The following is a 21,583-nucleotide window of genomic DNA, read 5'->3' as shown; positions in this document are numbered from 1 at the left end:
CGTATTGAATTTGCATCAAAATATGAAAGAATAATCCGCCGCATCTTGGATGGCGCTGCTTCCAGCAGCGGCTTGCGACATGTGTTGGCGATCCTTGCCAACGCCATCAAAGTTACTTTATCATTTCACAATCACGAGGCGCCACCATCCTCGGAATCGCACCCTGGGACAGGAAGGAACCTTTTCAAAAGTCTTGCTTCCGGTGCCGCAAGAAGAAAAACATTGTTTTCAAGCTGTGCTGCATCCTAGAGGATATATAAGGTCGCCTTTGCCCGCACATTCCTCGTGGGCGCAAATTTCCGTCACAAGTCACACTGCACCCATCACAAGATTAACCATGGAGATCACCTCGACTTCGAATAATAGGCCAGCATGGACGCAGCTCCAGCACCGGCCACGGGCCATCCATACAATTGCCTCACATAACATCAGGATGGTCAAAGTCTTCCACTTGTTCCCGCTCTTGCCAGCCGAACTACGAGTGCTGATTTGGAAATTCGCCGTCCGGGATGATAACCGAACGAGGGGCATCAACTTTCTAGACTTTTATAGGCTCGAACACTTCGTTTCAGAGCCCCCGAGCCCAACTCAATATGAGCCGCGTGGAAGAGTAAAGACGGTCGCTGAGGCTGAGCCGCTCCTCCACAACCAGGCGGTCCCGTGCGGCACCAACACGACCACTACACTTGGGTCACTTTGCAATCTTTCTACGCACTTCATTGACAGTGGTCTATGGTCCGCATGCTTTGAGTCGCGAGAGGTTATGCTCCGTCGCTTTCCCCGCGTCCATCCGCCGCAGAGCATATCCAGTTTACAGCTACACTCAACGCTTACCTTCAGGGATATGCAGGGTGCTCCTAGGCATTGCACCTTTTTCCCTTTCCGGGACGTCATTGGCGTCTCTCTAGACTGCCTGTGCGACGACGTCACGGACCACTCGCTGAGCCTGCAGCTGCCCGGCAGCCACATTCCCTTCAGCCTCCTGACCGTCCGCTGCTTTGCGGTAGAGTATGACCACGCGATGGTGAAGCAACGTCAAGACTCTGAAGCGCTATGTGCTCGACTGGCAAAAGCCGCTGCGGCGCTGGGGCCATTCAGAACAATCTACTTGATCGATCACAAACTTCAGCGCACCCCGGGCTATTTGCCAAACCCGCTGCGCAGAGAAAGGGCCTTTACCGCCAATGGCGGTCGCTATGTCCAAGTTGATAACAAGCGCGCATGGCAATATGGCCGAGAGTATCGTATGCAGCCGTCATACTTTTCTCTGTCGTTTGTTGATGAGGTGCAACGGTATGGGAAGCGACACGTGCCTGCCCAATGGCGACCCCTGCGGCCGGCGGCGCCAGGTACGCTCCCGACAGCGAAACTATTAGTTCTTGCCTGGGAGTCAGACTGAGTAACATTCTCCCAAATTCCCTTTGAATTAAGTCAAAGCTTCTAATTCACTCAATAGTAGGCGTTCCTACGTATAGTATTAGTCAAATTATCGAGCGAGCTATTCCCTACATCTTCTAGAAACAGAAAGCCACCAAGGGTTTACACTCTAGCCAGTCAAGCGGAATCAAATGCAATATGTATTTTTATGATATTTGGTAGTTAAGCTTTTGATGCTATGTCTCTACATTGTTTCTAGGCCAGATTATCTGTGATGCTCCCTCCCAGATTGCACCATGTGGAGGTTGTGTAAGGAACCGGGGCGCTAGGTAACCACTCGGCCACAGAGATCAAAAAGATCAAGCAATACCAGACCGTGGCCGAGTATCCCTAGCATCCACTATATAGCTTCAAGGTCCCTGACAGGTTGAGAGTCTTGCTTCACTGGCCCCGACTCGTGTTATCACATGCGTCTCTAAGCAGGGTTGAAATGCAAATTTATTTTAATTAGCTAGAATTTCGAGCGCTACGCATCTCTACGACATGTTTAGAGTGTTGATGGTGCCAGTTGAATGATGCTTTCAAGACATGGCTACTGTAGTCTTGGAAATATCAAATTGTTGCGAAGAAAATATTCACGAAGGGGGTTATATGCCAACGCGGAGCTCAATTTTGGTACATGGTCTTAGCTGCAATGACCCGAGGTTCAAAAACTGGCGACTTTTAAGCCGTGAGAGTTCGCAGCGCTCGTCTCATGTGCAAAGTGTTACCGAATCGCCAAGGTAGCGTAGTCGACTGGCTTCCCCCCCAAGGTGGTGATTGCCCTCACTTCCCGCAGGTCCGGCTGAGAGCCGAGGAGACAGGTCGCTCCATCGTCAATCAGACGCTGCAGTATGGCTCTCGATCTTGGGAGTTTGATCTTGGGAGTTAAATCTTTTTCGTTTCATACAAACCGTCGCCGCCGACGCCGACGCGCAAGAAAAAGGGCACACGCCAATAGAGCGTTCATAAATTAGTTAAAAATAAAAAAGTAAGAGAACAAAATAAGAAGAATGATAGAAATAAACAAGAATCAGAAATAGAGGAATGATAAGGAAGGGCAGGTAAAATTAGAAGAATAGGAAGAAGAAGAAAAACAAGACAAGCAAAGTGATGTACCCTCCATCGCGCAAAGTCATTTATTTTCCTCCATCTGGTGAAATACAGATGCCTCTCACGGTGGCAACTCAAGCACAAGCTAACAGCCTTCTAGAGCACATTCCCTTCGTCATACTGCCCCCACGCTCTTCCATCGCGTACCAGACGTTGTCATCACTAAAAACCCCCATTCTCCTGCTCAGCCCCAAAATAGTCCCACGGCCACCACGAATCGCGGCCCCTTCGCTCGCCGATTGCGACCCAAACCGGTTTAGCCCATTCGCAGGGGTCAGCAGCCACGCAGCCATTTCTACGAGACTGTTACCGCTTTGGGCAATCGTTTCGGCGGCCGCGTCGCGCAACCACGATAGGGCTGTGCCAGGGATGGGGAGGGAGATGGGGCAGGCTGATTTTGCAATGCGTAACTGTCTCTCATGAATCCGATGGGCTTTGTCGGTTTGGTTTTTGTTTTGCCTTTATTCAAGGTTAGTGTGCCGCATTGCCGGCCGGGGCCATGGAAAGATGGGAGGCCGCAAGTTGCTGTCTGGCTATATATACAGTCGCCCTCAGCCTTGCAACGACAACCGATTGTGACCATACTCCCATCTGTTAACCTGCGACGCACGACTTTCCAGACGTCCTTGTCTCTCGTATCATTACTTTGGACTTGCTCAACCCGAATCACATCCCAAGCAATGCATCGCCCTTTCGACACGTACGATGGCCTCGCCGTCGCCCAAATCATCCTCTACGTCGTCTTCCTCGCCGGCGCCGTCTTCCTCTGCCTCAAGCACGGCTTCCTCAAGTCCGCCGGCTGGCGGTACCTCCTCGTCCTCGGTCTCGTCCGCATCATCGGCAGCGCGCTGCGCCTCGCGACCATCTCCGCGCCCACGGACCAGAACCTGTACGTTGGCTGGCTCGTCCTCAACGGTCTCGGCCTCGGCCCGCTCATCCTCATGCTGCTCGGCCTCCTCTCGCGCACGTTTGAGTCGATGCGCCGCAACGGCCACGACGTCGTCAAGCCGCTCTTCCACCGCGCCATCCAGACCCTCATGCTCGTCGCCATGATCCTGCTCATCGTCGGCGGCTTCAGCTCCACGTTCACCGTCGGCGCGGGCGGCGCGCCGCAGGTCAGCTACGCCGAGACGAGCAAGGTGGGCAGCGGCCTCATGATTGGCGTGTTTGTGCTGCTGTGCCTGGAGACGCTGCTGGCGCTGCTCAACCAGGGCTACGTCACGCAGGGCGAGCACCGCATCGTCTTCGCCGTCGTCGCGTGCCTGCCGTTTGTGCTGGTGCGGCTCGTGTACAGCGAGCTGCTCGTCTTTGCGCACGTGCGCTCGACGGCGTGGCTCATGCTCGCCATGGAGGTCGTCATGGAGGCCATTGTCGTGGTCATCTGCGAGGCTCTCGGCTTCTCGCTGGCAAAGGCGCCCGAGGAGAGCAAGTCGGCGGACGTCGAGGCGCAGTCGATGCCCGCGTACGGCAACATCCAGTCGCAAAACGGGTATTCGATGCACGAGTTTCCGGCGCGCAAGACTCGTCGTGAGCGGAAGCGCGAGCGTCGCGAGCGCCGATAGGCGTGGAGCGGAATAAGCAGGACGAAAGCGGGAGTTGGACCAAAGTTGGACAATAGCGATGTTGATCGCATGCACACTTTTCCATAGTAACAAGCAATATATTCACTTGACGTATATACATTGCAGTCCACCCTTTTGTGCGCCTAAAAGCCTTTGTATCCAGAATAATTAAATGCAACTTGGTATATATAGCCAAACAAAAAAAGGAACCAACAGATGCCCATCCGGTCTCCTTACATGACGGTACAGCAGGCTTTTTCGAGCTTGCGCAGGATACGGGGAAGAACCTTTTCGACCATGGCAGCAATGTCGTCTTGCTGGTTCTGGCCCTGGTTCTGGCCGCCATGCTGCTGGCCACCGTGCTGTTGACCGCCGTGCTGTTGACCACCGTGCTGTTGGCCGCCGCCGTGCTGCTGTCCACCATGGGGCTTGCCGCCGCCGCCGTGCTGCGGGGGCATGGGCTCGCCGCCCTGGAGGTTAATGTAGATGCGTCCGGCATTCTCCTCGGTGCGGCACTGCAGGCCGAGCTCGCGGCAGAGCTCCTCGACCTTGGGCTTAATCTTTTGCACGTGGCCGACCGAGTGGTTGCCCTTGCCGACAATGGCGTGGAGGTGCGTCTGGCCGCGGGCGCGGTCGGCGCGGATGCGCTCCTCGAGGATGCGCTCGGCCTCCTCGACGAACTGGCCGTGGAGGTCGATGGCGTCGGCGTCGACGCGGCCGGGCGCGTTGTTGGCGCGGAAGATGAACTCGGACGCCTGGCGGTTGTAGTCGTCCATCTTGGCGTCGTGCGACTTGCCCTCGTTGGAGAGCTCCTTGGCGCGGCCGCCGTCGCCCGAGTTGTAGGCGCTACGGGACTGTGCGCACACAGGAAGAGAGAGTGTCAGTCAAGAGTCAGGTAGGGAGGGCATTGCGCGCCGAAGACGGAGAGGGCGGGCCGCACCTTGTCGTAGCACGCATTGCGCTTCTCGGCCTCGGCGCGCGCAAGGTCGCGCAGGCGGTCATACTCGCGCTCGCTGTCGTCGCCGTGGTCGTCGCCGTTGAAGGCTGCGTGGTTGGCGAACGGGGTTAGCGAGAGTGAGCAGGAGGTCAATTGGGCGCCGAGTTGGGCGTACCGCGGCCGCCGAGTCTGGTCATGGGGATAGACATGATTGCGACAAGGCGCGATTGATCGTTCTTTTGAGGAGAGCGTGAGGGTTGAGGAGCTACGGTCGAGCGACAACGGGCCGTTGATGGTGACAATCAATTGGCGGCTTGGAGGATAAAAATGATGCGCGACCCTGTCACGGGGAGATTTCCGTCCTTGTCGGGGCAGCAGCCGCAAATAGCGGGCGACGGCGGGGGTGCGGCCTCCCAGCCACGCAAAAGGAGGCTAGACCAATTGCGCGGGCAGACCAACGAGTCAAGCCATGTTGAAGAGTAGGATCGTGTATGGATGAATAGTAAAAGTGTCGAATCCCGCCGGGAATAAATTCACATTGTCCCCGATGAAGCTGGGACAGTGGAAAATCTCGACTTGGGCAGATGATGGATGGATGGATATCCTGATTGATGCGCCCGCAGCCACGCTAAAACGCAACGCCTTGGCAGCCAAACATACCAAACATAATCTGTACCAAACAATGCAATGCAATGCCTCGACAGCCGCCGATTTCGTGCCCCAGCAGTGGGCTCAGGCGGCTGTTGCAGGCCACCGGCATAAATAGAAGGCAAACCGCTGTACTTTTCTAGTCCAAACAATTCGCTGTACCCGACTCTCGCCGTAATGAACTGAACTTGACCGTATTTAATCTTTTTCTCCTTCATGCATGCTCTTCCCCCTCCCGCCTCCCTCCTCCCACCGTGCGCTTGGGAGATGGCGTCAGGTGGCGCTGCCCATCACGTCTCAGAATGTCATGGCGCACCCTTTTTGCCTCTTCATGTCGCCATCTGCCCTCACCCAGTGCTCACAAAACTTGCTTGCAATTTGTCCGTTGGAGTGACCAAAGAAACAAAAATGCAAGACATGTATACGCACAAATGCTGCCCTTTTCTCTGGCTATATACGCCACTGTCTTTGAGCGCCCGCCAGCGTGCCCAGGGCGGGTGAAACATGGCATACCAAACCACCACAGCGCGACGACGCGATCCGCCCCCAGGGCACTTTGACGCTCAAAATACGCACGGTCTGCATCCCGACACCCTTTTCATTTCTTTCCCTCTTTCCAAGAACTACTGTCGCTCATTTATCAAGTACAGCGGCACCGTTTTTTCCAACCTTGCAACGCTCCTTTTTTCCTCTTATTTCACTCTCTCTTAACCTGGCTTTTAAGCGTCAAGCTAGCTTACACTACATATGTGATACAAGCCACACGGTATACACACCACCACCACCACCATACCACCAGCCAGCCGCCAAAACGGACATACACAGTCCTTCTCGCTCTTACTCTCTGCACAACTCGAAAAGCAATCACAATGCGCCACCGGTTTTTTGGCCAAGATCCCCGATACATCGCTCTCAAGGAGCTCAATGGCGAGGGCAAATACCTCCGCGAGAGGACCTCGCTCGACTCCATCGCCGCCGCCGACGACGACTCGGAGACTTACACGCCCACCTTGAGGAAGCGCATGTCTTACGCCTTCACCAGGAGGCCCTCCTTCTCCAGGAGACCATCTCGCCTGTCTCTCGCCTCCAGCACGCAGTGGAAGCGCGCTTCGCTCAGCCGAGTCGTGACGGCCACCAGGGATGCCTTCGGCGCCATCCCGCTAGGTCGTCGAAACAGCCAACCCGACGACGAGCCAGCCGCCACCGTCGACGACCTGGACAGGAAGCGCCAGAGCTGGATCCAGAGCTGGATGAACACATCAGCGCCCGATCTTACCTGCAAGTTTACGCTTCCTCACTCTACGCTCTTTGTACCAGTTTGAAGGCTTCGCGTTGTTCTGTCGTTTCCATGCTTCCATCTTGTTCCACCGCTCTCACGTTGTTTCGCCACGATCTCTAACGGCTCTTTCCTTTGTTCTTGCTCAGCCTTGCATTTTCCTACTGGCGTTTAATAAACTGCTTTCATCTCTCTGAAGTTTGAATAAAATCCAATTCCATAATCGAGATCAAGTTCAGTGCGTGTGCAAGGTTCGTAGTGTAATGCAGCAGAAACAAACGGCCTTGCTCCGCGTTCAAGGTGCAGTGGGTGGTAGGAATGGCAGGCACCCGCCAGTCGCCAAATCTTCGCAGTACACTATCGTGAGCGTTGTCAATGCTTCCGTTGAATTTGAGTCGTGCCGATTCTGCTCGCATCGCAATCTGCCATTCCTCAACTGGTTATGTTGGGAGAACTTTGGTCAAGACGAGGGTTGCAACTGGTTAAAACTTCGACGGACCACATTGTCGGGTTTTCATGACCCGGCCAGGCGGACATCTGGTGCGTGCTCCAGCTGCGTGGGCTCTTTGAAAATTAAACGCCGGTGGGGTCTTCGCATATGCCTTGCCGGAGTATTATTGATGCAGGGTCTGCTCGGGGTTTCTCTTCAACGACAAGACTAAGCGGCATTGTGATGACAATGATGAGTAACGTTGAATCATTGACGTGCAGTTCGGGAAAGTCTTGTAGCACTTGCGGCAGGCCTCGTGTGCGCGCCCGGAACTGCAGGCGCTCGTGGGGCCTTCGGACACAACGTTTCGAGGTCGGCGTCCACTTCTCATACACTAGATTTGTGTTGCTTGCAATGAATGCAGATGGTTCCTAGTCAGTTGCTCCCACGACTCTGCCGCGCCGCAGCATGTGCAAACATGATGATGAGAGCCACAAAGACGGGCACTTGAGGGTCGCGCCCTGCGCTGTTGGCGTTGCCATGACCGTTCATGCTAGCTCTTTGCTTTGCCTTGGATTCCGACCACTTCTTCTATTCTTGGTCAGCAATTGCCTCTGCATTTTGGCGACCAAGATATCAGCCAAGTTCCAACAAAGAGCCAAAAACTTGCCTTTGTTAGCAGCAAGTCACGTTCTTCGGCCGGCATTCTAGAAGCCCCCTAACATCCTTGTGCGCTCCATTCTTCCAGGGGACAATACAGACTGCAAGGGGTGGCCCTGTCGCAGAGAGGGTCCGGTCTATTGAAGGGCTGGATGGGCCGCCCAACAGCAACTGCCCGCAGCATTTTGGCCCGTTCGCCGTTGAACTAGAATATGCACATGTCAGGGGCTGTTTCTGATAGTTCATGCTCACACTCCACAACTCAAACACCAATGGCTTTCGACTTGCTGCCGAAACGATCTAATAAATACCAGACCAGGCGAGCCTGGTTGAGAGAGACCAGCCGAATCCGAGTCTAGCTTCGCCGTTGTGGCGCTGGGCGTCAATTTGCTAGTGGCGCTACCACAAGTAATCTCGCTACAATAATCCACAGAAGCTGTGAGGATTCTGAGGAGCCAGGCACCTGGCAAGGTAAAGTGAGTGGTTATGCCGCAGATCTGGCTTCGAAAGGTGCCAGCCAATAGCTGCAGCAAAAAAAAAACGCGAATACATGCTCGATGCATATGAAAACTCTGGCCCGCATGATCCAGAACAACTGACCGTAGCGGAGACTTCAGTCTGTTTCTGCTGCGTACCGCAGCTCAAATCTCAGCTTCATGCTGTCGCATGCTCGCGCGGCATCATGGTTGTCGGCAGATATTCTCAGGAGCAGAATTTATAATGCAAGGGACCGCGCGCATCCCAAAAATAACATTCAGAGCTCGCCGTGTGCAGATCTCGTTGAACAAAGGCCAGCTCGCCAGGATAGGTGAGACATACATAATTTGGGCAAGCAGATATTTGCGTCCAGGCAAAATGGGAGCGGCACCGGTTTAATACTGGATCTCCTTTACAACATACCGGTAGCTGGGTGCCGAGTGCAATAAGTCGAAGCCAAAGCGAGCTGCACATGAGCTGCGCAGCCCGCGAGTCTTGAAAAGCTGTCTGTCCTCGTTTGAGATTCTTGCTAGAATGCAGCACCAGATGAGGCCCCAGCTGCGAGGCAGATCTCGGCTGCAGCCCAGGATAGTGCCGATACGGTGGGAAAAAGCAAGACAAAGGTTGCTCGCCCAAATGCATAACAGGCAGTCCTGGGGATAGGCGGTCTTTTCGACAATGGCGGAACTGAGAAGGAAGCTGGCCGGCTCACCCCACGAGACTGTTTCTCCTGAATGGGCAACGTCTTGGCGACGTCTCCAAGATCGGTCAGCACTGTTGTGCCAACCAACGCCTCCAAGGCCAGATTCCTCACCATGTGTATCGTCAGGTTTCGCCATCGACAATGTAAGGCTACTTCCAAAAGCTTGTCGGGAACCGAAAACGCGTAGTATGACGCAGTGTTACCTTGGCCCAGCTGGAGTCGGGCTGCCTGGAAGGTGAAGTTCAGGTATCCCATCTCATTCCCAGCGTCCAGCCAAAGCGTTCCCGCGTGGCATTGTGCCAGTGGAAATTGATTAGTTAGTTCGAACGCTGGAGCCCGTGCCCCCACAACTCCAGAGCCATTCGTGCCATTCGCCATTCACCACCTACCATTCATTAATCATTGTCCCAAAGCACCGGCACTAGCGAATGGCCAAAAGCCCACAGGGCCCCCAACTAGCCAGCCCAGGCCGACAGGGACGATGCGACCTGCCAACGGGAGAAGCGGCTCCACCACGGGCCTCTTTTTAGGTTGTTCTGGGACGAGAACTCGCAACGAGATGAAGGAGTTTCGGCATTGTGCAGCCGGCACTGTGCTGGGCTGGGGCTGGCGTGCGTAGCGAGTACCAGTAACAATGCGTCGATCTGTGCTTGTACGAAACATAGAAGGATGTTTGGAATAGCTGGCGGGAGTGCTAGAGTGTCGAGCAGTCGACTGAGTGCGTCAGACCAAGTCTGCGACGTGCGTCGATCCTTTTGACTATGGGCTGCGAGGCTGACGGCAGAACAGCGCAACCGAGATGGCACTGCTGCAGCTGCTGGTGATGGTTTTTGCGGGAGCAAACGCCACCATGCGTGATGAACATCGTAAGGCACAGCTGCGTTATGCAGATCATTACCGATAAATATGTTAACAGGCAGCAAAAAGGCATCGCCGCAAAGTTTAACCTGGACTTCCGTCGTAGGGCGAGGGTGAGGATCCAGCGAATCCGTCGCTGACAGTGGTGCTGGTAGAGGGGGGCATCAAGGAGCTTCCGAGCTGGACCTGGTCGTCTCAGGTTCGCAGGCGTCCAGGCACCAGACAGGGTGGCCCAGGATGGTGGGTGAGCGGGTTCGACCGCGGACACTGTGTACGCGGTACCTGTCTGGTGGACACGAGCGATATTAGACGCAGCACCAGATTGCGCAGCTGGCCGCCGCGAAGGCAGGGGTGAGCAGCCAATGATCTGCCCCCCTGTCTGGCCGAGATGTCGTGGCTGCAGGTACCTGGACACCAGGAGCCACAGTGCGGCACTGTCTACCTACCCAGATCCAGGGCTCCTCAGTGGGCAAGTCCTAGGTTAGCGTCGGCGCAGGCCAGCAGCCTCTTGCGTGCTGTTCTCTGGTGGCCTTTCAGCGGGCAACGACACTACAGGCTGTAGCGTCGTTGCCCGCTGTAAATGCCTGCTGACGGTGCCAATGGTCCACCCATCCTAGCGCCCGCTCGCCCTTTCTAGCGTCGCTCATGGCCGCTACCACCCCCGACTGTCCACTGCTCGCCCCCCCAGGAAACCCCCCAGCACGGTCCCCCCCTCTTTTTTTTTCTCCTGTCGTGTCCCTCACAAACTCATTTCCTCTGTCGAGCCACACCAATTTGCTCAAGGTAAGTTCTGCTTGCAGCCAGCGCATCGACGCCATTCCGCTTCCTTTTCCTTCTTGCTTCCATCCATCGTACGCCGTTTTCCCTCTCTCGCCGCCCTCAATTGGCTTCTCTTTTGATTTTCTGACCTAGCGCCATCAGTCTTATTGGTAAGTTTCTCTTGCCCGTTTTCCTACAACCTCCAACCTCGCCTGCTGTTGTTACGCTGCGTCCGCCACTACCAGCCACATACGGGGGACGCGGGCTACGCTGCTCCAGCCGCGCTGGTAATCACTGCCAAACCTTGCGTTGTGTTTGTCGCGACGTTGACATTATCCCATACCGTGCGGTGGACTTGCAGTCGTAGTGCCAAGTCGTTCTCCCTCTTTGTTATTTCTCCCGCACAGCATCTTGTGTTACGCCCGTGCTGCCACCATATCGCTCCAAGCCTCTTCCCCTATTTTGCTGACCCCTCTCCGCAGACACAGGATCTCATCGACGGCTTTGCAACTTCCGATCAGGATCGCCCGCAATAATCCCCGACCGTCAAAGACGACATTTTCCAACCTTTTCGAAACAAGCGCCGCAAGAGCAATCATCAATCCCAAACCGCCAAGATGGGTTGTGGAATGAGCGCAGAGGAGAAGGAGGGCCGGGCCCGCAACGAGGAGATTGAGAACCAGCTCCGTCGCGACAGAATGATGCAGCGCAACGAGATCAAGATGCTACTTCTGGGTAAGTTAAATCAGGATTGGCTCTGCGCATACCCGTAGAGATCGCCTAAAGGCGATCGGGCCGTTGATGCTTCGCTGAAACTGCCACGCTAATCACTTAAATAGGTGCCGGTGAATCTGGCAAATCGACTATTCTCAAGCAGATGAAGCTCATCCACGAGGGTGGCTACTCCCGCGACGAGCGCGAATCCTTCAAGGAGATCATTTTCAGCAACACGGTCCAGTCCATGCGCGTAATTCTAGAGGCCATGGAGTCGCTCGAGCTCCCTCTCGAGGATTCGCGCATGGAGTACCATGTCCAGACCATCTTCATCCAGCCCGCTCAGATCGAAGGCGAAGTCCTTCCTCCTGAGGTTGGCGGCGCCATCGAGGCCCTCTGGAAGGACCGCGGCGTGCAAGAATGCTTCAAGCGTTCGCGCGAGTACCAGCTCAACGATTCGGCCAGATAGTAAGTTGACCCTGGCTACACTCCTAGACCAACTTGTTATCCCCATGGATACTAACGAGTCACCAGCTACTTTGACAACATTTCTCGCATCGCCGCCGGCGAGTACATGCCCAATGACCAGGACGTTCTCCGCTCGCGTGTCAAGACCACGGGTATCACCGAGACCACATTCATCATTGGCGACCTCACATACCGCATGTTCGACGTTGGTGGCCAGCGTTCTGAGCGTAAGAAGTGGATTCACTGCTTCGAAAATGTCACCACGATTCTCTTCCTCGTCGCCATCTCCGAGTACGATCAGCTTCTTTTCGAGGACGAGACCGTCAACCGTATGCAGGAGGCTCTGACCCTCTTCGACTCCATCTGCAACTCGCGGTGGTTCACCAAGACATCCATCATTCTTTTCCTCAACAAGATTGACCGCTTCAAGGAGAAGCTGCCCGTCAGCCCCATGAAGAACTACTTCCCCGACTACGAGGGTGGTGACGACTACGCCGCTGCCTGCGACTACATCCTGAACCGCTTCGTCAGCCTCAACCAACACGAGAACAAGCAAATCTACACACACTTTACGTGTGCCACTGACACTACCCAAATTCGCTTCGTCATGGCCGCTGTCAATGGTATGCCCTTTCGTTCCAGAGGTCCATATATTCCCTTGTGCTAACAGCTTGCAGATATTATTATCCAGGAGAACCTGCGCTTGTGTGGTCTCATTTAAGCCACCTTCTGTTATCAGCTTTATTTCCCTTTTCATCTTGTGTTTTCTTTTTAGCAACCATGAATACCCTAAGTCGATTACGAAACTATGCGGACCAAGGGGAGGCGGCTTACGAATATGTACACCAATGGTCATTATGCCAGCAAACCCGAGCCTGCGGCCAGAACCAACATTTCGCTCCTTTATTCGTTGAAACTCCAGAATCAACTCGGTGGAATCGTCATTCCCATCACGCGACCGGTCTCGCTACATTACTCGACAGCAAGGAGAAACAGCGAACAGTGTGCGACTGGCAGAAATGACGACTAATTTTTCCGTCTGGGGGCGTTGAATCGCGCGTTGCTCTTGTGGGAGTTGCAAAACGAGACCGGCCTTTGCTCGCGGGGAGAAAACGGAGTGGATATTCGCTCATATTTTTATTACTCTTGTTACTGGTTCCCTGTCATTTTTTGAATCTTTGATTACCAAATTTCTTTGTTGTTCCGTCGTTGCCTTGCTCCTCCTTTCAAAGTTGGCCGATGTATGTAGAAAGAAGTTGAGGGAAAGTTTTTTTTTCGGTTTTTTTTCGGGGGGGTGTGGCTAGGCCTTGGCTTGAAGGAAAGCAATAGAGCGCTTGTTTCTCCCTTCATTTTCGTATCTTTGAGTTCTTGGTTTTTTGCTGGTTTTTCGGAGGGGAGGAGGAAGGAAGTTTGGTGTCTCGGCGGCAACGTAAAGAAGCCACGGGAGAAATTCAAACACGGAAAAAAACACCAAAACGATGGCATCTTGATGAAGAGGCACAACGGCGCGGGCAGTTGATGCATTTACTTTGTTTAATTATGAGACACCTTTTTTTTAAAACCCTGGCCCTGTATACTGGACGAAAAGAGCCCTGGCGAGTGAAAAGTCGATTTCCCCATCTGTGCGGCGTTGATGGTACAACACGAGACTATTACCGCAGGAGCAAAGTGTTTGGGGCTTTTTCATTTACTCTTTATCCACTTTTTGATTTTCTTACTTTTTTCATCTTTCTTATTTTCCTTATTCCCCATAGTCGTCCTTTTACTTCGACATAGCAAGGACCTATGCTCCTTATCCTTTCCTTTTTCCCTCCAGCCGAAACAGCTTCTCCTCCCAGAAACGTGGCCAAACCAAAACGCGTCAAATACAAGTAAAAGCATAGCGGATCATGTTTGGGCAAATCTCAGAAGCAAATGGTCGCAGTATTGCCGAAAATGCGTGAAGAAAGAAAGCAAATCGTGCGTACAAGACAAAATACGCCTGGCTGCGACTTGACAGAGCAAAAGCTAATGATCATCAGCTTGTGGTGCGCACCGCACCCGAGCAGTTCAGGGCATGGTTCTGCCGCTATGGGCCGACTCGGTGTCCATGTTCTCCATCCGTGCATCGTGCGTGTGGCCTGGGGCCATCATGTGTGCGCTCGAAGTCTCATGAAAATGCTGCAAGTCAGCCATGCCCTCTGGAGTCCTCGAGTACTCGTTGAATTCGGCTATGCGCATAGCCAGCTCCTCGGCTGCTGTTTCGATTCGGGCAATGTACCGGTCTCGTCGGGTCAGCATGGCCACATCACCCATGGCCTGGTGGATGAGTCGGCGTGTAGGGTCACAAACGGTCCAAGGAGCGGCCGAGGTCATGTCGTAGCCGCCTCCGCCGAGAACTAACCCTACGCTGGGCAGTCCGTGAGGCACCGGTGATTGGTGGTAGTCCATTTGTTCCGGTGCGTGGACAGGGAGAGGCTCCGGACCTTGAGACTGACTCTGCGAGGAGACATTGCTCTCATTCTCGTGCTGGGGCGCCGCCCAGTCTGGAATAGGCTTGAGGTCGTCTTTGGGGGAGGCATAAAATGGAATGTTGCTTCCATCCTCTTGAGATGCCTCTGCTGGTGCAGCATCCGGGATGCCATTTAGAGCCGGTGCGGCGGGAGAAGTGGCAGAGACGGCGGCAGTACCGCTGCCTATTGCAATGTAAGTCACAATTCGGGTGGGGATTCCTTCCCCCGAACGATGACGTTCACGTACCATGATACGTGCAGCGTGAGCCGCTAGCATTGTACCAACAATTGGTACAGCTGCCACACATCTGCCCGTCGTAGACAACGCACTCCGTCCACGGACCGTGGCCCTTGTGGCAATTCTTGCACGGCCGCTCCGGCACCTGGCCCGTCATATGAGCGAGGAATGCCTCCATGTTGCTCCGGCGCTCAATATTGAGCTTCTGATCAGGGCGCCGTTGCGTGGGCGGTCGTTTAGCCTCTTCGCCGGCCACCTTCTTGCAGAGCGCACTCTCGAGCTTGACGGCGTCGCCGTATTTCGAGTAGGCGAGCTCGGCGGCGTACGGGGGCCGTTGGTGGCTGAGCACTGGATAATGATTTGCGTCGTGGGGTATGAGAGCAAAGCTGTCGCGGTCTTCACCTCCGCCAATGCTGGGGAGAGGACTGTTCTGGCGAAGAGGAAGAACCAGGTGACCAGGACCAAAGGGTGCAGGAGTGTCAATTGGACCGTGGCTATTGGCCTGATGGTTTTCGATTAGCATGGCGCTTTGTGTTTATTAAGCACTCGTTTCCGATTTAATGCAAAGATCCAAAAGCTAATTGGGCAAGCTAAAGTATTGGCTCACATTTCCGTTGGCAGCAGCATAGTTGTTGTGTTCTAGCTCTTGCTGCGCAGCTTCGGGCAGGGGCTTGCGGTTACGAGCACTTCCATTGAGCTTTGTAACCTTTGTCGGTCGGGGGCGGGAGGGCATATCTGATGATGTTTTGCAAATTGTTGACGGTTTTCGAGTCCGGGTGGCTGCTTGTGTGCGTGGCAGGGCAACGATTCGGTGTTTGATCGTGTAAGTCGAGTTCGCAGCTGGCAGCAACTGGCAGCGCTTTTGGAGTGCGAGCGCACGAGCCACCCGTTCGCCTCCTAGCAAAACACCGAGTGCGCGGCCAGGTGAGGGGTATGTGAATCGGACGCGTGTTGTGAATCGAACGAGTACTCTTTTGGGTTTACTTGATAAAATTTGAACTATCCTGAGTCGACTATGTTGGTCGCCTGCGAGAGTATCAAGTCCTTCTAGCCCACCACGTTTGGTGTAAGTGAGCTTATACGCCACCGGCACCCGGCTGCTCCCACATGCTGCCGCCACGTCCTTCCGTAATATCCTTCCATTGCTGTGCAAACTCCCGTAATCCTCCTTCGCCAGCCAAACTAGCATCGACAACTTCTTTAGGTAGCTTGTGCGCCGAATATTGCGGTGTGCTGAAGTTATATGCGCCAGGATCATCCTTCTCCACGATTCTGAGTTCAGGAAGGCAGTCAGGGCTGTACTCCTGCGACGATTCATCATCAAATTCGTCTGCTGTTGTCTCTCCCCCGCTAATATCGGCTGGGTCTTCGCTCGCTGGCGGACCATAGAGTGGCCTGGCAACTTCTTGCTGAAGTAGCTCCTCCCAGCTGAATAGCAGGGCATCTGTACGGACTGCCCAAGGATTGATATCCATGATTCTGACCTTTCCCAGCCCATCATCTGCTTGGGAGTTTTCGGGAACATAAATATCAAAAGCGAAACTGGCGTCTGGGAATGTGTGGCGCAGAGTCTCTTTGTAAAATTTGGTAATCTTTCGCCACAAGTTCGGTCTCAGACCCGCAAGAAAGTCGTAGTGGTTCAAGTCTCGCTGCGAAATTGCAATGAGCTGGCGGTGCTTCACAAAGCACCTAAACTCCAGGGCTTGGTGAGGCGCAAAGTAGGGGCGAAGTACGAGAATCGGGCTGAAAGGCCGACTGGGCGCGGGAGATGTGCACCCGTCAAACGCATGGACGAGATCGTGGGAAATGAATGATGAAGACTTGAGAAGAAGATATATGTCGTTTGGCGATGTGCACTTCAGAGAATTTTGGTGCGCCGAAATCCACTTGGCATCTTTTGGCGATGACCAGTTGAGCTTAGGCGCAACAGCCCCGCCAAGCTCTTCAATGGTATCTCTGATCTTCTTGTGAGTGTCTGGGAAGCGCTCATTGGGAGGCAGTTGCGATGCCGTGTCATCATCCGAGTCCTCGGCGTCTTGATGCAGCGCATTGTTGGAAGTAGTGGCGCCGGCACTTTGCCACTCGTCGTCCTGCGCCTCACCCAGGATGTCGCTATCGTCTGCCAGAATGATTCCGTCCTCTTGTAGATAGGCGACAAACTCTGCGGGAAGTGGAATAATTCTTGACTTGATGCAGGCGCTGCGATATTTCGGGAACCAGGCGTCATAGGAGCAATTCTGGATATGGTCTTTGGTCACCGGCGGGAAGACAAACGGAGGCTCCGAGCCCTCCGCATTGTCTTCGTCCAGGTGTGGCATATTGCTGGGTTTTTGCTCGAAAAGGCTTCGGCGTCTATTAGAGGCAATAAGAGATCTTTGAGAGCGAATTTTGTTTGTATATCTCTGCCACAGAACAGGTATGCAATTTCTTTGACTCACTTAGTATTTTGGTCGACTCTTTTCGTCCCCCACTATGACTCCCGATTCTGCCGTCTTTTGTCGATGATGCGCCTTCACCGCCTTACTATCTTGGCCGTTGGTGACGTTCTACGGTGATACCCCACTATAATTCTACCAGACCCAAAGCCACTGCAACATCTTCCAGCATCTGCTTTCAGCTGCTTCATACGGTCATCGCCCACATCGTCGCGGGTTATAACATTACAGAATACAAAGCCATGTCCGATAACGTCGGTCTGTCCACGCCCCGTGGCAGTGGAACCTCTGGCTACGTCACGAAGAACCTGGCGCACATGAGGCCGCGCGATCGCGCTGCACCATATCCCAAGAATACCGATTACTTACCCCACAAGCAACGGCAACCTGACCAGGGCATTCTTGAGCATGATCGCAAACGCGAGGTTGAGGTCAAGGTGTTTGAGCTCCGCGACAAGCTAGAGGACGACGAGTAAGTTAGAAGATGCCGAGGAGGACTTACATTCGGGCGGACGAGCTGACTGTCTGGATTTAGAGTAGATGAGGACGAGATTGAAAATCAATGCGACGAGCTTCGACAAAAACTTATTGACGAAATGAAGGCTGGCAAGGGTTCGGGCGGTCCGCGACGCCAGTTCAAGGAGCACCAGGTTCACGCCATGGCAGATGCTAAGATTAAGGAATCTGAGCGATTAAGAAAGGCACTGAAGATAAGCTCCAATTATGAAGAAGGAAGTCATTGGAGGAAACAGGAAGAACGACTAAGGGAATCTGTGCGACCGGAAGAAGAGGCTGCTAAGCCCACGCAAGACGACTGAACGATACGAGCGGGAATCGCTCTCGACATGGACACGAAGTTTGTAAATGGCACATAATTATGGACATGCATTATACCCACCAAGCTCTTCCTGATTTTGTTGCGGTGAAAATGCGCAGTGTATAGAAATCCGGGTGTTAGTTGATCCAGACAAAAGATACACCTTCAACTAGTACCACTGACCCGTGGGCGTGTCACCATATGAATGAGCGAGTCACCCAAAAAAATTGCATTTAGAGGCCCCCATCTACGCAGCCATAACATTTTCTTTTATAGACTGTCTTTGAGTCTCTGGCTGTAGAATTGTCAGTTATAAATTATACGATCATATAGGGTAGTCTGGCAAGTGCAGCTTGGCGGGGCGCGGCTAGTGCTAAGTGGCAGTCGGTCGCGCACACGTCACAGGCCAACCATCCCAGCTGTAGGGACCTGGCAACTTTTTGGCCTTTGCCAATCTAGACCACACCACAACATCATGGCGCGCGTATCAACACCGCTCGCATCCATGAGCGATTCAACAGCGGCAGAAGCTAGCGAAATAGCACAGATCCTGAGCCGATTGCAAGACTCGATTCTGCATCCTACCCCCGAGCGCGAGAGACAGCTCCGTCGAAGCTACATCGAGAGGGAGAAGCTGGCCTCGGTAAGCCCGAGAAACCTGCTGCCTGGTATCTGGGAGTCGTTTGCTAAAGCAGGTCTGGAATAGAACTTGGGTTACGTCAACACCCGCCTATCGAAGCTTGAGCAGGACGCCGCAGCACCTCCTTTCAAGTCTAGCGCTGGCCCTCTCCTTGCCAAGCACCGAGATGCCCTCGAGCTTTTACTAGACAGATTAAAAGATCTGAACCAGGTATTTTATTCCATGACTCACTTGAAAGGCTCCGACGCTAACCTGCGACAGGTTGCAGCCGATGAGGACGAGCTAGAGGACGATAGCTCAGACGAGGAGGACCTATTGGGCGGCTTCATCCCAACTCCAAGCCAGAGCGCAGCTTCAACCGCCGAGGACACCGATCCGCAATACACGCCGCCTGCACTCGATACAGAGCCCGAATCTCCGAGTATACAAGAGCCCTTCGTCTCGTCGCCTACACCACCACCACCACCGCCGCCCACGACCGAAGCTCCCGTCGAGATCGTCGCTCCGGCCCCAACGCAGACTATCCAGAATCTGCGCGGCCGTCACGGCGCCGAGGGTGCTGCCCCTGCTACTATATCGCACTCGTCAGCGCGTGCGGCGCTCTTCGCCAGCCGCCGCAAGCCGGCGCCGCCGCAGACGTCCACCGCCACGGCCGAGGCCATTCTCGACCAGCAGCGCGCTGAGCAAGACGCGCTCTCCGACTCCATCCTGAAGATGGCCGGGGCACTCAAGGCCAGCTCCAAAAAGTTCTCGACGACCCTCGAGGCGGACAAGGAGGCCGTGAGCCGCGCGGGCGACGGCATGTCCAAGACGGAGCAAAGCATGGAGGCGGCTCGCGGGCGCATGGGCACGCTGCGGAAGATGACAGAGGGCAAGGGATGGTGGGGTCGAATGCTGCTCTATGCATGGGTCTACGGACTGATGCTTTTCCTGGTGCTCTTAGTCTTCGTGTTCCCGAAACTGAGGTTTTGAGACAGGTCAGCGACGCCCCGGCGTTTGACAAGCAGCCAATGTATTAATGTGAGCCAGAGAGCTATATGTATATGAAATGATACCACGAACGACTCGAAAAACTGCTTCCTCTAAAATGCTTCTGTATTTCACTCTCATTGCGCCCATGCATCCTCACGACTCGTCGGTTATGGACCGCCGCCCGCTGGGTTCACCTGCAACTTCCGCAATACCTTCTTCAAGTGAGATATCGCTGTCATTTAGGCCGAGAGGCTCGATTTTTGGAGCTTCGCCAAGCTCAGTTTGCTGAGCTGCGCATGGTTCATCATCGCAAAACTCCTCGCAAAACTCCTCGCAAAACTCCTCGTCAAGCGAGTGGTCGCTGTCATTTGTGCTGAGACGCTCGCTCTATGGAGCGTCGCTAAGCTCGATTTGCTGAGTTGCGCATGCGTCGTCACCGCCAAGCCCCTCGTCAAGGTCCATGGCACAGTTGCCATGGTCATCATTCTCATCCGAGTCCAGCTTACCGTCTTCAGCAGATCCGACAGCGTCTTCCACCTTTCCATATTCTGTTTCGTGGCTGATCTCTTGCGGCAGATTTTGCTGCTTCCATTCCAGGTTTAGTTCCACGCAGCAGTCGTACGAGAACCGAAGACGCCTGCCGACTGGCTTGCCCCCCTTCTTAAAGACGAGTCAGTCGAGAAACGCAGAGTTTAGCAACAAACACAGCTTACCGGTGGGCAGTATTGAAATGCGGACAGAGGAGTAGTTCCTTCGAGGAGAACGCGGTCGTGCCAGTCAATGCCCGTCTTGATGCGGAAGAAGTTCATGAAAAGATCCATTTCGCGGCGCCATTTGCCAGAACACGGGCTAGGGCGATGATAGGCGGCATTTGGGTCTCCCTTTCGTCGCATGAATTTGGCCGTAAACCAATACAAATGCGGCTTTGCATTGGACTCCCAAAGCTGTCCGACTGCGTTAGCAGATGCGATCAGTGAGAGGAAGAGGATTGTCTCGTGGATTCACCGTCATCATGTAGCGCTGCCCAAACTCACCGTCCTCAGAATGATTGCGAGTGAGATCAATCTGGTACGCGAAAAATTCTCTGTCTCGATAAACATGGAACAGGGCTTGTATGCGAGACGGGACATTAGCTTGGACTTCAACAGTGTCGTTGCTTGAACAAGCATTGAACTTACTCGGATTTACCCCCCTCTCGCCCTCTCGTCTCCCATTCTCCTGCCGATTCCTTTCGCGCTGCTCTGCCCTTTTCTTGGCGAGGATGCTGCGCATGGAATACTCCCGTTCGGGGAGACGCTTGTTAAACACGGCAGAGAACTCGAGCCAGTCATAATGCACAATGTGGATGCGCTTGTGTCCTTTTAAAACTTGCTTGACTAGACGGAAGTAAAAGAAATCATTAGCACTCGCTCTGTGCATTTACGGCCACCATAATACCTAGAGGCACTCTCTTCTTGAACTGCTCGTGGGTGCAGAGAAGGTGGGTGACCTCATCGTCAAAAGGCTCGGCGAAGCGACCTTTGCGCATAGGTATCCAACGTCGTAGATTTTCAAGCGTAATCGACTGCGGAGGAGGCCCTGCGGATGCAATAACGTGATTCTTGAATATTTGGCGCGGCATTGTGTTCGGAATGGTTCCCTTGCGGATGTAAAAGAATGCGAAGTGGCTTGAAGGTAACGCGCCTGCAAGGTCAGCTTGCTTAGACCGAATAGGAGGAAGATATATGGCGATGGGCAAGAGGAGAAGACCTGGAGCCGCAATCAGCAAGTCTCGCGTTTGCTGCAATTGCGAGCGGTGACCGGCGTGCAGATATAGTTCACAAACAGAGCGCTCACGACAACTAACAGCTTCATGGGGGGGCTACGACCTTGGCACACACAGATTCACCCTCACAGTGACAGAAATCAACTGGTCTCTTCATGATAAAATGGTTTTTATTTTAAATTCTTAAGGGTATTTACTTTTTT

The 21,583-nt window shown here is 53.9% G+C and overlaps 9 protein-coding genes across 11 annotated transcripts; 5 read left to right on the top strand and 4 right to left on the bottom strand.

Moving 5' to 3' along the window:
• Positions 1-3,209: 3,209 nt before the first annotated feature.
• LMH87_011687 (uncharacterized protein) lies at positions 3,210-4,091 on the top strand (the record flags this gene model as incomplete). Its single annotated transcript, XM_056200868.1, has 1 exon — positions 3,210-4,091. The coding sequence occupies one exon, from the start codon at positions 3,210-3,212 to the stop codon at positions 4,089-4,091; it is 882 nt and encodes a 293-aa protein (XP_056052676.1).
• A 233-nt stretch (positions 4,092-4,324) lies between these two features.
• Positions 4,325-5,237, bottom strand: LMH87_011686 (uncharacterized protein; the record flags this gene model as incomplete). Its single annotated transcript, XM_056200867.1, has 3 exons — positions 4,325-4,945; positions 5,032-5,135; positions 5,204-5,237. 3 exons carry the CDS (start codon positions 5,235-5,237, stop codon positions 4,325-4,327), a joined length of 759 nt encoding a protein of 252 aa, XP_056052675.1.
• Positions 5,238-6,545: 1,308 nt separating this feature from the next.
• On the top strand, positions 6,546-6,998 carry LMH87_011685 (uncharacterized protein; the record flags this gene model as incomplete). Its single annotated transcript, XM_056200866.1, has 1 exon — positions 6,546-6,998. One exon carries the CDS (start codon positions 6,546-6,548, stop codon positions 6,996-6,998), a length of 453 nt encoding a protein of 150 aa, XP_056052674.1.
• Positions 6,999-11,456: 4,458 nt separating this feature from the next.
• LMH87_011684 (uncharacterized protein) lies at positions 11,457-12,742 on the top strand (the record flags this gene model as incomplete). The annotated part of the gene is made up of 4 exons (XM_056200865.1): positions 11,457-11,574; positions 11,679-12,021; positions 12,088-12,644; positions 12,699-12,742. The coding sequence occupies 4 exons, from the start codon at positions 11,457-11,459 to the stop codon at positions 12,740-12,742; spliced, it is 1,062 nt and encodes a 353-aa protein (XP_056052673.1).
• A 1,328-nt stretch (positions 12,743-14,070) lies between these two features.
• On the bottom strand, positions 14,071-15,484 carry LMH87_011683 (uncharacterized protein; the record flags this gene model as incomplete). 2 transcript variants are annotated; one of them, XM_056200864.1, is made up of 3 exons in its annotated part: positions 14,071-14,696; positions 14,761-15,253; positions 15,359-15,484. In XM_056200864.1, the coding sequence occupies 3 exons, from the start codon at positions 15,482-15,484 to the stop codon at positions 14,071-14,073; spliced, it is 1,245 nt and encodes a 414-aa protein (XP_056052671.1). The 2 variants fall into 2 exon arrangements, with proteins under 2 accessions (XP_056052671.1, XP_056052672.1); XM_056200863.1 differs by lacking the exon at positions 15,359-15,484 and having other exon boundaries at positions 14,761-15,274.
• Positions 15,485-15,827: 343 nt separating this feature from the next.
• Positions 15,828-17,069, bottom strand: LMH87_011682 (uncharacterized protein; the record flags this gene model as incomplete). Of its 2 annotated transcripts, XM_056200862.1 has the most annotated exons (2): positions 16,042-16,055; positions 16,136-17,069. In XM_056200862.1, 2 exons carry the CDS (start codon positions 17,067-17,069, stop codon positions 16,042-16,044), a joined length of 948 nt encoding a protein of 315 aa, XP_056052669.1. The 2 variants fall into 2 exon arrangements, with proteins under 2 accessions (XP_056052670.1, XP_056052669.1); XM_056200861.1 differs by having other exon boundaries at positions 15,828-17,069.
• A 359-nt stretch (positions 17,070-17,428) lies between these two features.
• LMH87_011681 (uncharacterized protein) lies at positions 17,429-18,004 on the top strand (the record flags this gene model as incomplete). Its single annotated transcript, XM_056200860.1, has 2 exons — positions 17,429-17,658; positions 17,722-18,004. 2 exons carry the CDS (start codon positions 17,429-17,431, stop codon positions 18,002-18,004), a joined length of 513 nt encoding a protein of 170 aa, XP_056052668.1.
• Positions 18,005-18,508: 504 nt separating this feature from the next.
• Positions 18,509-19,690, top strand: LMH87_011680 (uncharacterized protein; the record flags this gene model as incomplete). Its single annotated transcript, XM_056200859.1, has 5 exons — positions 18,509-18,646; positions 18,710-18,853; positions 18,905-19,524; positions 19,587-19,620; positions 19,673-19,690. The coding sequence occupies 5 exons, from the start codon at positions 18,509-18,511 to the stop codon at positions 19,688-19,690; spliced, it is 954 nt and encodes a 317-aa protein (XP_056052667.1).
• Positions 19,691-20,002: 312 nt separating this feature from the next.
• On the bottom strand, positions 20,003-21,236 carry LMH87_011679 (uncharacterized protein; the record flags this gene model as incomplete). Its single annotated transcript, XM_056200858.1, has 5 exons — positions 20,003-20,275; positions 20,329-20,559; positions 20,621-20,724; positions 20,794-20,991; positions 21,053-21,236. 5 exons carry the CDS (start codon positions 21,234-21,236, stop codon positions 20,003-20,005), a joined length of 990 nt encoding a protein of 329 aa, XP_056052666.1.
• Positions 21,237-21,583: the final 347 nt, after the last annotated feature.

The sequence above is a fragment of the Akanthomyces muscarius genome, chromosome 4, assembly GCF_028009165.1.
Source record: "Akanthomyces muscarius strain Ve6 chromosome 4, whole genome shotgun sequence".
Lineage (NCBI taxonomy): Eukaryota > Fungi > Ascomycota > Sordariomycetes > Hypocreales > Cordycipitaceae > Akanthomyces > Akanthomyces muscarius.
This window is presented reverse-complemented; position numbering and strand designations above follow the sequence as displayed.